A 15,680-nucleotide genomic window follows, 5' to 3' on the forward strand; every position below is an offset into this window, starting at 1 on the left:
CTCGAGCGAAGGGTTTGCCCAGCAGACTAGGCGGAGGGGGGGGGGGGTAATCAAAGGAGGCACGTGCCCTTTTGAATAACGAATGTATACTTTTTCATTTCTGTTCGCTTGTCCAGAATATAGTCATGAGGAAAAATTCCTGATAAGGATTGAAAACATCCCTCTTGTTTGTAATTTTTAAGACGTTCCCCTCTTTTAGTAGATTCTTTTATCCGCCCCTGCCAATGAAAATCTATTTGAAAAAATGAAAATTAATTGTTATGTAATTTATATCTTTTATATATATATATACGAAGATCACGTGACAAAGTCATTACAAGTACTTCAAGCCATCAAGATACTTTACAAGCTATCGGATCAACCAAATATTGTCAAATGTCTCGGATATTGTAAAGAACAAGGTAAGTGAAAACTCTTGAAAAATATCGATATTCGAAATAACATTTGTGAAAGACCCAGTGAAAGGTATCCTCACTATTTTGAATAACCGATATATTGCTTATTTGCCCCTTCCCCTTCAGAGGCATTGAGCGAGAGTTTGCAAAGTGCAGATTTTAATGGGCAAAATACCACCAGGAGTTAGGAAAAGTGGTGGTGGTGGTGGTGATAAGGTCTTCTCACCTCTCATGTGGCAACCTGGAACTCAATGAAACATTTCAAATAATTCTCCAAATTTCAGGCAGAATCCGATGGTTTACTAAAAATGGTTAATGAGTCTACGTTTCTCTAACGATCTTCTATTCATGTAGGTAGTATCCTGTATGAGTTCATCTCAGGTGGTACACTACTTACCCATCTACAGACTTCAGGGGTGCAATCTCAACCTACGTACAGTAATCTCAAGCCAAACGGTGTTCGTATTGCTGAGGGTACACTTCTTAACTTGGCTTGGCAGGTTGCTAAAGGAATGCAGTTTCTTGCATCTAAACAGGTAATTTGATACCAATCAGCTGTGATTCCATAAAAGGGGTTTGATAAGGTATTCCTAAATCTATGACCTTGGCGTATGTTAATAAAAATGATTAGACTGGGGCTGATAAGGAGGGAAAATAGAATGTTTAGAGTGTGATTTTCGAACTTTTTCTTTTACATTTGGACATTGAAAATATATAATAGACCCCCCCAAGAAAAAACACCCTGAATTTTCGAGGAGGATCCGATGTTAATTGGAGGGTTTCGTGGCAAAAGATTCTCCTTATAATGATTGCTTTATTCATCATTATATTTTTTCTTTACAAATTTAGATTATTCATGGAACTCTCTGTGCTCACAATGTGTTACTAGGAGAAAGAAAACAATGCAAGATATCAGATTATGGACTATTCAGTTCACTGTTTTCTGACCAAGATGTAAGTACAATATCTAATACAGTATCTGCTATGGAATTTTCGCCAGAACAATAAATTTATTTATCTAGATGCTAAAAAGGCATGCTAGGTGTTTACCAAACAACAACAATGAAAATCAGTCGGAGACGAAATCATCTCTTATTGTGGTTATGTAATTTGGTATTGTTTCGAGCGTCGAATTAACTGGATGAATTAGAAAGATGTTGTGTTCTTTTGATTTTTGCATTTGGTGGGTATAAACAGTGGTAAATAGATTTATATATATGTATATACCAAACACTCTGCCAGTTCTAATAATATTACTGAAATACATTGAAATAAAGACACCGAATTGAACCTGATTTTACCAATAGATAAAAACTGGAATACTCGTCTAGAATCGCCCAGTTTGAGGATATGATTTTTAATCTTTAGAGTTCATTGCGTTGCTTCAGGGGCTTACGAGCTGAATTTGTTGGGGGTAAAACAAAGATTACACATTAACTGTTGAAAAAATGTGTGAAAGAGAAGCGAGCAAGCGAAAAAAATATTTTGTTTCATAAAATGTCGTATAAAGTATACGACATCCAGGAGGCAATTCATATCTTAAGAAAAAATGGACTGAGCCAGGGTTGTGTCTTATTACAGTCAGACTTGAGAGCCTGCTAATGACGCATGTGCAATTGCAATAAATTTAAACACGTGTATTTATTAACATTGAAGATCAACAAATGTCAACTTGGATTAAGTAAAGTCATTGCTAGACTGGGATCAATGGGAGGGGGGGGGGAGAGGGGCGCACACTGTTAAAATTGCCACAGTAATAGAGAACGGATTATGTGTGTGGTTTTCCGTTTTTTTTTTTGTTTTTTTTTTTGGGGGGGGGCTTTTTCATTTTTCTTCTGATTACCAAACGACCTTTATATTGGAGTGATGACTTCTTGTGGATTTCTTTTTTGTTGCTTGTCCTCTTTTTGTGACAAAATGATACCCCTTCAGAAAAAATCCTGGATAAGCGGCTGATAGCTATCCTCAAATATATTTGTTTCTCAATGAAATGCGATAATTGTTAGCACCTTTTCATTTCATACTCATTTCTTAGAAAGCCACAAGATGGAGTTCACCAGAAACCATGGTAGCGAGTGACCCAACAACAGAAGGAGACATCTGGTCTTTTGGTATCGTATTGTGGGAAATCGTAACGTTAGGTAATAAATAGAAACATGTATTAGTATATATTACATAAATTTATGTCCTGTGTATGGAGCAAAATTTTCATACTGGTGTGTACTGGAGCTTCCGCCACGCAACAGGGAGTTCGGGAGTTCAAACCCCGGCCGCTTATTAAAGACCATTTAGATTTATTGATTTATTTCATTTCTTTTCTTTTCATTTTTCACATACAAGTCAAAAATACATAAATACAAATACATAAATACAATTACATAAATACAATTACATAAATGAACAAAAGTAACGACCTTATATTTGCAAAGATTGGGCAATTATACAAAAACAAAATACGATACTTATATCATCATTTTATAAAACCTAACATTCTTAAAACCATGGGTATTCGTGTGTATGTTAAAAAGGAAAGGGATGAAATGAAAAGAGACCAGCTTAGAAGCTTGGCTTGTTGGACGCTGATCTCTCAAATACGTAAATAATGTAAATATCGTAAGGAAAATCGTAGGAAAATCGCTGAACATATGGAAAATAAATGCATGGTCATGGATGCTAAAACAACAAAACAAAACACAAAAAACAAACAACCAAAACAAAGAAAACAAAAAAAAAACAGAAAAATGGACAGAGGACAAGGAGAAAGAATAAGATACAAAAAAAATATAGAAAAAACAAAGAAAAGGGAGTGGGGAAAGAGGGTCGGTGGAGGTGGGGTCTGTATGATTATTATCAAGTAATTGAGGTTCGTTGTGAGTAGGGGGCAAGTAGTGATTTAAATTTAAATGTACCTATACTTAAGCTATCTCTCGTATTCAGGGGAAGGGAATTCCAAAATTTGGGGGCAGTAAATATAAAAGTGTTCTGTGTAAATGCTGTACGAGTCCTTGGCAGGTGATACAAATTGATTTGTCTAGTTGGTTAACGGTGAGTTTCATTATTGACTCGAAATATGTTAAAAATTGAGGGTAACCCTTGATTGTTATACTGATACATGAGAATCGCAAGATTCAATCGATAAATATCGTAAATTTTTAGAATATTGTTTGAGTGGAAAAGCCGTCTGTATGATGTCTAAAATCAACGCGACTTATGATCCGCATAGCTTTTTTTGTAAGAGTAGTACTTTATTTTAATGTTTCCCCAGGCGAGTATTCCGTAATTCAAGTGGGGTAATTAAACTAATGTTGAATATAAAAAAAAATAGAATGTTAGGGGGAATACCCATTTGAGCTTGCTTATTACACCAACATTTCTAGATATAAACTTACATATATTATTAATGTGATATTTCCATGAAGTTTGTCATCAATGAATGCACCTACAAATTTTGTTATAATTACTTGTTTTATTTGTATGTTATCTATTAGAATTGGATAAGGTAGTTCATTAAATGTGTTGCTAAATAACATGAAATTAGTTTTTTTCTAGATTTAGGGATAATTTGTTGGCCTTAACCCATGTTGACACTAAGTTTAATTCGGAGTTGACTGTCTGATAAAGAGTTTCTATGTTTGTGTGTGAAAGAAAAGATTGGTATTATCTGCATACAAAGTAAATGAAATAAGTCCGAGGATCTGTTAAAGTCGTTGTTATAAAGTATGGAAAGCAGCGGACCAAGTATGGAACCCTGAGGGACACCGCAATTAATATTTCTAAATTGTGACATATGATTTTCAATGCTAACATTTGTTGGCGTTCGTGTAAATAATTACGGAACCAGTCTAAGACAAAGCCTCTAATACCATAATGTGACAGTTTATATAAAAGAATTTGGTGATCTATTGTGTCGAACGCTTTAGAAAAATCTAAAAACATTGCTATCGTATGGGAGCCTTTGTCAAAAAGAGTTAGCTACTTTGTTGATTAGGGACAAGATAGTGTAACACTATAAAGATGATAGTAGTAGCGTGACGATTTTTAGTGTTACAAGACAAGATCCGAGACAAATTAATAGTCTGTCACACAGTGATTATATTTCATTAGCATTTATTCTAAAGATGATAAATACCAATGAAGGATGAATATATAAGATATATAAACAGTAGGAAATTATATGGTTATAATCATATGGTTATAATATTAGGTACTCTCCGACAAAGGCCATATGGTAGCCCCTAAAAAGGGATGGCGAGGGAGACCAAGCAAACGATGTCCTCTCTTCAAGAGACGGAGAGAGAAGTCCTTTCTTAATTATTTTGGGGGTACAACTATAGTTTTGCACTATTAAGGGGAGGAGTTAAACAATGTATCGACTAATCAGGAAAGAAGGGTAGAGCATAAACAAATGAAAGTTTATTTGCACCTGAAGTCAGGGAGCCATTATCTGGGAAGGAGTTTGGATGGAGGATAAAGTATACCTCACTATCGCCTTTAGGAGGAACAGTAACCACAATGCAGGGATAAGGCTACCACATCAATCTGTGCAAACAGGTGATGGGTGTGTGGTCATTTGCTTTAAACAAAAGGAGTTGTGTCAATGGACAAAGGAGCATTGAACATTCTTTCAACCAATTTACTATCTGGAGTTTGTTTAAAAAAATATAATAAAAGTCCAAAGTCTTTTTTTCCAAACCCGGTTGTTTCAAAAATTATAAATAAATCCAAAGTCTTTTTTCCAGACCCGTTGTTTCAAAAATTATATAAATCCAAAGTCTTTTTTCCAGACCCGGTTGTTTCAAGAATTTTAATAAGTCCAAAGTCTTTTTCCTGACCCAGTTATTTCAAAATTTATAATATAAGTCCAAACTAAGATATGATAATGATATTCCTGTGGAAAAAATGGGAATCGAGCTTAGTCTTTTCTCCAGACCCAGTTAATTAAAACTAGTGGAATTAATGTCTTTGTTGTTGTTTCAACTTATACGGTGTATATTGTGAATATATGCACTAAGAGTATTGTTGAGAATCAAGCATAGTCTTTTCTCCAGACCCGGTTACCTGTTATTTAAACACATTATGAATAACAGTTTAAAAACAGTATAAAGACACCATAATCTTATTAATGCTGGATATATAACGTAGTCTTTCAGCCCGACCATTTTTTTTCTTAAAAAAAACGCTAATAGTAAGAATTAAAAAAATCAAAGTTTAAGACCAAACAAACCTTCAACATAAGAACCTGTTTTAAAAGAGGTTTAGAGTGTTGTCTTTATTCCAGACCTAAAACAGTTACGAAAAAAAAATCTTCTAACATAAGACCTTATATTCTTATTCTCGTGGAATAACACACGAGTTTTAAACGTACTGTTTCCTCTAGACCCGGCTATTAAAAAACGTAACTGAAAAACTTCGAATGTAAGACCAAATTTCCAAAGTTTCACCCAGTAAAAATATGTCTTTTTTAAAATAATACTACTACCCCTACAAAACATTGTAATAACGCGTGGGTAAAGCAGACATCCTTTCTCCAGACTTGGTTACTATTTGAAAAATAAAATAGTTTTTACAAATATTCTAAAACGAATACCCAATAATCTAATTACTGTGGAACAACATGAAGACCGATTGTCGAAGATCGACTTTCCTCCAGACACAATTATTTCAGGAATAAAAAATCAATAAAACTCAACCCCCAACAACGAATCTAAGAACCAACAATCCTCCAAATTAAGACCATGCATGTAGAAAAGCACACGTTTAGAGCGTTGTCTTTATTCCAGACCCGGTGATTTAAAAATTATTTAAACAATCCTAAAAACAAAAGACTCATATTCTTATTCTTGTGGAATAACACGAGTATTATGCTTAGTCTTTCGTCTGGACCCGGTTATTTAAAAGATAAAGAAATATTGAAAAAAAATGACAGCTGAGACCAATCTTCAAAATTAAACCCACTTAAAATGCCTGGGCTTAAGAGTGTTGTCTTTACCCCTCACCGACGTATATTATAACTTTTGAAACGACCGGGTCTGAAAAAAAGACTTTGGACTTGCATTATAATTTTTGAATTAACCGGGTCTGGAAAAAAGACTTTGGACGTATATTATAATTTTGAAACAACCGGGTCTGGTAAAAAGACTTTGGACGTATATTATAATTTTGAAAAACCGGGTCTGGAAAAAGACTTGGACTTGTACTGTAATATTTCATTAACCGGGTCTGGAAAAAAGACTTTGAACTTTTGTGCTATATGAACGCATTACTATAGGATATTAGGTTAGAACGAATTCGCCAAAAATCACTTCAAATTTATTACATTTGTAGGTAAAGTCATTATTACATTTGTGGGTAAAGTGCATTATTACATTTGTGGGTAAAGTGTTATTACATTTGTGGGCGTTATTACATTTGTGGGTAAAGTGTTATTACATTTGTGGGCGTTATTACATTTGTGGGTAAAGTGTTATTACATTTGTGGGCGTTATTACATTTGTGGGCGATTATTACATTTGTAGTGTAACACCCCTCCCCCCCAAAAAATAAAAAAAATCCGGGACCATTTTTTTAAATCTTAACCTTTTTTTTAACTTGTAATTTTATTTAATTCTATTTCTATGTATTTATTTCATTTATCATTATAATTATTATTGTTATTATTATTTCTTTTTAGGGGGGGGGGGGGGGGGGGGTTGGGTGGGCGAACAATTGTCACAGGGATTTGTACAGAAACATCCAAGGCGTCTCTTCTGCCAGTCCATCATATTTGACTGAGATTTGGCAGTGAGTATCAATGACAAGCTGTTCATAATAAAAGTATTAGGCTAACAGTGCTTATTCCAAGGTCCCCAATTCTTTGTATCTGTGTTGTTAACTGGCCTTACATTGCAGGAAAATGCAACTTAATTTTACTAATTTTCATGGGGGTTAATTTGGCAACGACCTCTATACCAAAAATAGTGGTGTTTTAGATGCAAGAAAACGCCATTTTCACACACAGATTTTCAAATTTTTTCCCTCCCCCTCGCTCGCTCCGCTCGCTTGGACTCGGTCCCTACGCTCCCTCGCATACCACCGCAACCCCCCTTTTATAAAAAGCTGGATCTACCCTGGGTATCTTACCGGCTAAATTTTGGTCAATCTCTAGAAAAAAGTTATTAAAGTGATCGGAAATTTCTTGTACATTATCAATGATTCTATTATCGATTTATATCTTAGATACAGAATTTTTCTTTTCATGTTTATTCAATACTTCATTTATAATTTTCCATGTATTTCTTGCGTCTCTTTAACATTTTGTGAACTGGCAAGAAAAATAATTATTTTTTTCTTTTCGTAATAGCCCTGTCAGTGTGCTTTTGTAATTTAATTATCTGGATTTATTCTTATTCACAGTTGGCTTTGCTTTATATTTCAGATAAAGATTATTCTTCCTATTTATACATCTGAGTAAGCTTGCTGTGATCCATGGAGATCTGGGACTTATTTTCCTACTACGCTGATTAGACTGTCTTACCGGGAGACATTCATTAAATAAATTAGTCAATTTATCCATAAAATCGTCAAAACAATGATTTACTTCACTCATATTATAAATATATACCCCAGTCTAGTTCATCAAGTCTTTCTTTGAATGTGTTAATATTGGCCTCAGAAAAAAATCGTGTGTATATTTTAGAAGGTTGTTGAGTCTTCGGTAAAATTGAGAAATTTGCAAATATTGGGAAGTGATCCGTGATATCAGAGATAATAGGTGGAATTTGCCGCTACCCTGTTTGGTGCTAAACGATTCAATAATATTTCCATTTAAAAATCTATTTCGAACAATAAATTATGGATTTTTCATGTTGTTGCTATAAAAGTTTCAATATCATCAGTTACAATGATAATGGTAACATGAAACATCAATGTCTTTAATACCAGGTTGTATGCATCTCAGAATCACATATAGTTGAATAGTGCATCATATAAGTTCATATTTTTTCGCTTTAGTTTCAATGTTCGATTTTAAAATCTATTTTACTTTGTACATTTCGTATGCCTTCATGTCGGTTGCGTGTCATCTTTCATTGGAATGGAAGAATGAATAATGGAAATATAAAAATCAAAGAGTCATTAATGCAAATATCTTTATGGAGAGCACGAAAGGCTGAATATCACCATCTTGATGACGCTTGTCGAGGAATGTTGTACGATACATTTTAGTCCTGTTAGACCGGCTATCAATTACAATGTATTGCATCGAGTCTTGTTCTTATCTTCTTCTGATGCTGATAGGTGCAAGGCCATACCCTAATATGACATTTACCACTGTCCAGACGAAGGTTGCTAATGGTTACCAGATGCCACGCCCTCGTCACTGTGCGCAAGAAGTGTAATTTCAGTTTTACTCAGCCGTCTTAACCTTAGATAATAAGTGTTTTTTAAGGAAATGTCTAGACAGACGCATAAGTAGTTCATGACACTGTATCAATTAATCAATAACTCCATATTTTTTACAGATATAAAAACATAAAGGAAACTACACAGTTTCATTATCAAATATGTTGACATAAAACCTAACAATAGCAGGTGCCTTGAATATTATCATGTCAAAATGCGATGTGATTTTGATAAGATTTAGCAGTGATGAATTATATTGGTAATAATTCCAGGTAGCCTTTCCTGTTCAGAGCAACAAAGCCGTTCTTTAATCATACATTTTAAATTATCTGTCTGCATTAATTCTAGATAACATGATGTCATTGCGTATTTGACTAGATACAAATTAGTTGTCAAAAGGGCCAGGCGGGGATTAGAGTAAAACAACTCATGCACTGTTAAATAGAATGTGTTAATCGCCAATGGAAAAGCCCTATGAATTTAACAGCGGTGTATAAAGAGTTATTCTCTTATTTGCAGGTATGCGATTATGACGGGGTGTTGGGAGAAGGACCCTAGAAATAGGACCAACTTTGACCGGATCTTGAAGGATTTAGAAAGGATTCTAGAAAAGACTCATGTAAGATTAAACTTCGATTCTTTCTTCCAAACAAATCGATTTCACGCTACAGCTTGCCTTTATTTTTATAAGCCATTCATGATTGATTTAATTGTATCATTTTACTATGAAATACGGCTGTAATCATTAACCATGGAGTGTTCCCCGTATTCCAACAAACTATGGATAGAGTACCATGCAGATAAAAAATGCTCTTCATTTTCAATAGAGGAGATTTGATTTGAGTACCTATTTCGTCTAACATTGTTTCCCTTCCCATTTCTATGTGCATATATCATTCCCCGCTTTTCATTTTGTTCTTGCTTTGTAATTGCTGATATTGACTTATATTAAATAAATATTGAACTATAACTACCTCGAAACTTCAACTAGGAATTTGCTTGATATACAAGGCTGAACAATATCTATTTACATGACTTACAATCATCATATTGACAAAAGTCTGCTGTCTTTAAATCGTTTATTTTTTCACAGAGCTACCTGTCACTTAATGACTTGGATGAAGGAGTCTACGCATCTGCTATTGATATTTGAATTATGATTAAAGCATCCTGTAAGATTTACATAATGATTATGTGCTGAGATTGAGGTGCCTTTGCCGAGTGGTCTCCGGTGCCTGACTATACATCGGAAGTCCAGAGTTCGATACCCGTCCGATGTACCTACGCCTGCGAGCAAGTCATTTAATCCAGCGCTTCTCAACCGGTGAGCCGCGAAACTCTGTCAGGTGGGCCGCGAGAATGTCCATAAGAAGAACAAAAATAGGGGGGGGGGGGGAACTATAGTATATTTCATACGTACTATTTTCATGTCCGAAAATGTTATATATGATCGGTCTTCGTGGGTCAAACAAAGCATGGGCACGCTTATAGATCATGCATGTTGCAATATACTATTCCTGTTCACAGGTGACATACCCTGTGATTGGAAGATTGCCCGCACTACCCCTCTATACAAGGGCAAGGGGAACAAAGATGACATTACAAATTATCGACCTATATCTGTAGTATGCCACGTATCTAAAATGAAAGAAAAAGAAGTTCAAATGCAATTATTAAACTATCTTAAAGAGAACGATATGATCAATGTCGATCAATATGCATTTCTCCCTCATCATTTTACCATCACCTGTCGTCACAGGGTAATTGGTGATTTTCACGAGGCTCTTGACAATAAAGAATTAATTGGCTCATGTTTTCTTGACATTTTCAAATGTTTCGACTGTGTTAATCATCAATTACTCTTGTTTAAACTAGAGAAATATGGAATTTATGACAAAGAATTAAAATGGTTTTCTAACTATATCACTGGAAGAAAACAACTTGTTTCTTCAAAGGGTAAAAACTCCTCTATAAAGGAATTACCAGTAGGGGTACCACAGGGCAGTGTACTTGCTCCTGTTCTATTTTTGTTATGTATTGACGATATATCAGAAGGCCTTAATTAATGCTGTATGTTCTATTTATGCCGATGATGTAGTTATCTATGTTACTGGCGATAATATACATAATGTTACTATAGATTTACAAAATACGGTAAACACACTAGATAACTGGTATAAAAGAAATCGTCTTAAGATAAATGTTAATAAAACGAAGACAATGTTAATTTCTACAAAGTCAACAGAATGTCTTAATATCTATATTGATAATGAACTCATAGAGCAAGTTCATTCTATCAGGTATTTGGGTATTATCATACATGAAAATTTAAAGTGGAATGACTATTTAAGACACTTATGCAAATCAACTGCTTACAAGATTTACTACCTTGGCAAATTAGCAAAATTTTTAAACAAAACTTTACTTAATACTCTATATATATCGTCTATACAACCATGTCTCGATTATGGTGTCTCAGTATGGGGCAACTGCCCTAACAAACTGAAATTACCCTTATTGAGACTCAAAAAAAAGAGCGACCCGTCACTTAAACTCTAACTATGATTATAATACAGATTCTGGTCTCCACTTAATGAACAAACTTTCCTGGCAAACGATTGATGATCGCCGTGATTACTTCTAATCAACTTTAATGTACCAATGTGTTCACGGTCTTGTCCCATCCCGATTATGCAATGAAATAGAAATGTACTTTGACAGGCATGGATTGAACACTCGTAATGCTAACTCCCTTAATGTCGTACCACCAAAACCTAACATTCAACTCTTTTGTCAATCCTTTAAGTATGCCGGTGCCAAAGTATGGAATAAATTACCCACAAATTTCCAAAATGCTCAATCCTTAGATGTGTTTAAGTCTCTATACAAAAAATCTAAATCTAATACATGTATGTCATGATAATTCCCATCCCTGAACTTATATATTTTCAGTTATTTACATCACAATTTTATTCTGTCTATTCATAATTCACTTTTAGCCCCTGCTTTCTTTTTTCGCAATTGTTTATATACTGTAGTTTATCAGGTTATATGTATACCTACCCTTGTTATTCATATAAGCCTATCTATTTTTTTTACCATTAATAATAAGATGATCAGTAATGTTTTCATGTTGAATTTGTATTACGCTGATATTTTTATGTCTTACCCTGTTCTTTGATATATGCCTATCTTTGTAATTACTATCTTATCATGTCTTTTTATACATTAGGACCAAGATGCAAAACAGTAATTTTATCTCTGATCTTGTGAACATGTTTAAATATGTGTGAATAAACAAATAAATAAATATACATGCACACATGATGGTTTTAATCGAAATTTTGACGTGAACCCCAGGCCTACATATTGTGTACGCAGTTAATTGTCGCCCATTTACCGGAACTCGGCGAATGCAGTTAGTTCTCAAACTGTTTGTTTCGAATGTGCTTTAGAGCTTTATGTTCAAATTACACAAAACATACTTTCATCACACTGGGCCGTGTTTTAGAGCAAAAGGGTAGAGGGAAACAAATCTACTGTTGAAAAGTTTCACAAGGGAACTGTAAGAAAATATGACACTGAATATTATAACTGCTAATGAAACTGGCAGTGATGCAAAACCAAAAGCAATGTGTGTCGAATTGTGCCTTTTGGATAGTGTTACTCTGAAGCCATGAGCGAAGTTTCATGAAATAACTGTTTGCAGAAGTAGCAAAAACTGTCCATGAAACAAACCCTCATTTATATTTGTGAAAATTTTGACTTCTTCGCTCATAGACTTGTGTACATTATGGGTGCATATGTTTAAGAATGAGTAACCCCTCATTCGATATTATGGAACTTTTTTTCAAGGCTGTCTTTAGCAATGTCATTTGGCAGTAATGTTTCTCAACCTATGGGCAGAATTCTGTGCAAAAATGAAATCAATATGTTTATTAATGGATGAGTGGGCACGTATCAAAGTGGAAAAATTTGTATTTTCAATGTTACAGACTCATTTTAAAGGGTAATAAAGTGAATATTGAGGGCAAATACGGTTTCAAATGTTTTTGTTTTATCATCCATCATTTCTATCACCACACACTTTCCGAACTTCAAACGTTTCATGGTTGAGCGAGCACATTCGAAAACTTAAGAATGAATACTCTTTATACGGCATAAATGTATTTTTTTCGTAACAATTTCTCATGATCAGTTTAATTTATGGGCAAATCAGTGTGGACCCAGAATGGAAGAGAGGCCTATACTCGGGGGAGCCACCAACATTTTCATATTTTAACATGATCTAGCAAGTTGTAAAGGATATACTACCATAACCCCCTATGATGATACGTCACAATACAGGAGCCAAACGTGGGAGGGTGGGGGCTGACCATGCAAAAAATCACAATCGTATAGTCATTTTTACATTTTTCTAAATGCTTTTTTTTTAATTGGGGGGGGGGGGCGGGGGGCTGAACCCCCCCACCCGTTTCCGCGGCCCCTGCAATACCATGTTGTCACTCAACCATGGTACGATATCAAAATGTGTGGAGTGGCTAAAATGATGGATAGTAAAGCAGTATAACACCATAAAATTCACCTAAAAGCAAATTTGTATTTGCACAATCTGAAACACAACTCTTGTGACTTTCAAAAATGGACATTTTTAATTCAATCTTTGATTACTCATGCATGACTCAACTGATCAATCTCATATTTCCCCAGGAGTTGCTTAATGAGTGTATAGAAAACCACCTACGAAATATATCTCAAAATAATTTCGTTCAAAAGTTACAGCAATTTGATTGGGGGGGGGGGGTACTTACTTTTTTTTCGTGTGTGTATATATACATATGTATATATATATATATATATATATATATATATATATATATATATGTATGTACATATAATACATTATAAAAATATATATTTATATAATTTTATGTACATACACACACATACACACACACACACACATATATATATATATATATATATATATATATATATATATTTCAGGAACAAGACAAACAAGTTAAGGAAAGAAACAAAAAGGGATAAGGGAAAATATGAAATATTTTCTGAACATTAAGTCTAAATCTTTTCACAAACTTGGATATTTTTTATTAAACATTTTATCAAAATACGCATTTTGGTAACTAGTTGTGCACTTAAAAACCTGATAATAATATGCTTTCCAAATTAGTAAGCCTATCTCAGAGATAAATTGATCACGCAGAACGATGTGAATAAATTTAAGCACAATGTTTTAGCCCGTCACTCTATCAGAAAATTGTTTAAATTTTAAACATTTCTTTTAAAACTTACGATTTTTTCAAAACTATTGCGAGGATGAAAAAGATAAGCAAAAGAAGGAAGGTCGGCATTCGAATATTCAAGTCTCGTCTCGACGACAGAGAATGATGCCAAAATGTGTAATTTGCAAAGTATAGAGAATGTTACTAACAGAAATGAATACTCTCAACTGAAATTCTCACACATTTGCAATATATAAGCAATGTGGCTTTTTATTGAGATTAAGGTACACTTTGTCAAGCTTTGTACTCAGATTGATTCACTCTTGTCTTAATTCACAACATTCGTGTTATTGTAATCATATTTATGGGTTAATACTTGGATCAAATTAACAACATTAATTTTATCTAATTCAAATGATTTGAAGTATTGGAATTAGATATATTAAATCGAGATTTAATATTCAATTGTAAGTTGGATTAAGTACCTTTATCAGGCCTTTTTTAATCAAAATAATCTTGGCACCTATCTTTTCCTTATATTAGAAAACTATCACCGTGATATGGAGTTTTTTTTCATTTGCTATTTTGAAACTGCAAATTATTGTTATCGTATATATTTTTTTCTTATGCGAATATAGAGTATATTGAATTAAATTGTGAGTGTGGTTTCGTAAATAGATATGTTGTGCGTGTGTAATTATGTATGCAATCTACAGTGTCTGTACATGGTCAGAGCCATACCCAACAAATGCTTATAGTTTTTCTTTTGGTCCTTATTTTGATTGTCCGCTTTTCTAATGATATGTTATATTCATTGTATTTGTTAATCTGTATGTATAATAATTGCTATATAAAAGTATCTTGAGTATTGTTTATCGATGACACTGCAAACGGTAAGTAAAATTCATCACGGGAAATATTCATAGAAAGATACTGTTTGATATTTTAATCAAACATCATGCTTCAACGGCGGTGATTAAAGTCAAGATAAATTGTAACAAACTTATAAAGGAAATTTATTATTGGTATCTACCTACACTGTACAAAAAAAATAGTTGAAATTACTCAATAAAAATTTTTCAACAAATTGCCTTAATTTTCTTAAGTATTTATTAGTCTGGCAGTTTTAAGTAAAATTCACTTATTTTCCATGCATCAATTTCACTCAAGGAATTTAAGCTACAATAACTTAATTCAATTTAGAAAAACAATCACTAAAGGGTCATTCTCAAAAAAATGCACCATTTGATGGGGGAAAAAATCGTAAAAATGAAGTCTACAGAATGGGTTGAAGGATGCATATTGTGAAAGCACCATGTATGAGAAAGTGGAAACAGAAAAGGGGCAAGTCGCTGTTGCGTCAATTTGAAGTACTGACCGATTAACTCAAGCACTGTATATCAATGTTACGGAGGTTAATCGTTAGCATTACCCTATTATGTTAGTCAATTAAATCACTTTTGAAATTATTGAAATTGAAATGCACACAATTTAGTTTAAGCGTGGTATCAAACATTTTATTTCTGAAGCCAAAATGTTTGCAAGATGGAAAAAATATTCAATATTGTTTTTCAGAAGCAGGATTTTACCAAATAACATAAAACAAAAAGTACCAAAAAAATAATTGCACATCTTTCGTTGAGTATAATGCTCATAACTT

The 15,680-nt window shown here is 33.7% G+C and overlaps 1 protein-coding gene across 2 annotated transcripts; it reads left to right on the forward strand.

Annotated features, from left to right (window-relative positions):
- The first annotated feature begins 753 nt into the window (after nucleotides 1-753).
- LOC121420821 (tyrosine-protein kinase receptor Tie-1-like) lies at nucleotides 754-9,927 on the forward strand. 2 transcript variants are annotated; one of them, XM_041615453.1, is made up of 5 exons: nucleotides 754-931; nucleotides 2,431-2,536; nucleotides 8,670-8,766; nucleotides 9,294-9,393; nucleotides 9,868-9,927. In XM_041615453.1, the coding sequence occupies exons 1-5, from the start codon at nucleotides 908-910 to the stop codon at nucleotides 9,925-9,927; spliced, it is 387 nt and encodes a 128-aa protein (XP_041471387.1). In that variant the 5' UTR covers nucleotides 754-907. The 2 variants fall into 2 exon arrangements, 1 of the variants encoding a protein (XP_041471387.1); XR_005970841.1 differs by lacking the exons at nucleotides 2,431-2,536; nucleotides 8,670-8,766; nucleotides 9,294-9,393; nucleotides 9,868-9,927 and adding an exon at nucleotides 1,245-1,341.
- The last annotated feature ends 5,753 nt before the right edge of the window (nucleotides 9,928-15,680 follow it).

The sequence above is a fragment of the Lytechinus variegatus genome, chromosome 8, assembly GCF_018143015.1.
Source record: "Lytechinus variegatus isolate NC3 chromosome 8, Lvar_3.0, whole genome shotgun sequence".
Taxonomy (NCBI): Eukaryota; Metazoa; Echinodermata; class Echinoidea; order Temnopleuroida; family Toxopneustidae; genus Lytechinus; species Lytechinus variegatus.

What these genes read in the sequence shown, in the direction of transcription:
- LOC121420821 (XM_041615453.1), top strand. Translation starts at nt 908, where the DNA reads ATGCAGTTTCTTGCATCTAAACAG. An exon ending in GTGGGAAATCGTAACGTTAG is followed by an intron (nt 2,537 to 8,669) that starts GTAATAAATAGA and finishes TGATGCTGATAG; the next exon opens with GTGCAAGGCCATACCCTAAT. An exon ending in CGTCACTGTGCGCAAGAAGT is followed by an intron (nt 8,767 to 9,293) that starts GTAATTTCAGTT and finishes TCTTATTTGCAG; the next exon opens with GTATGCGATTATGACGGGGT.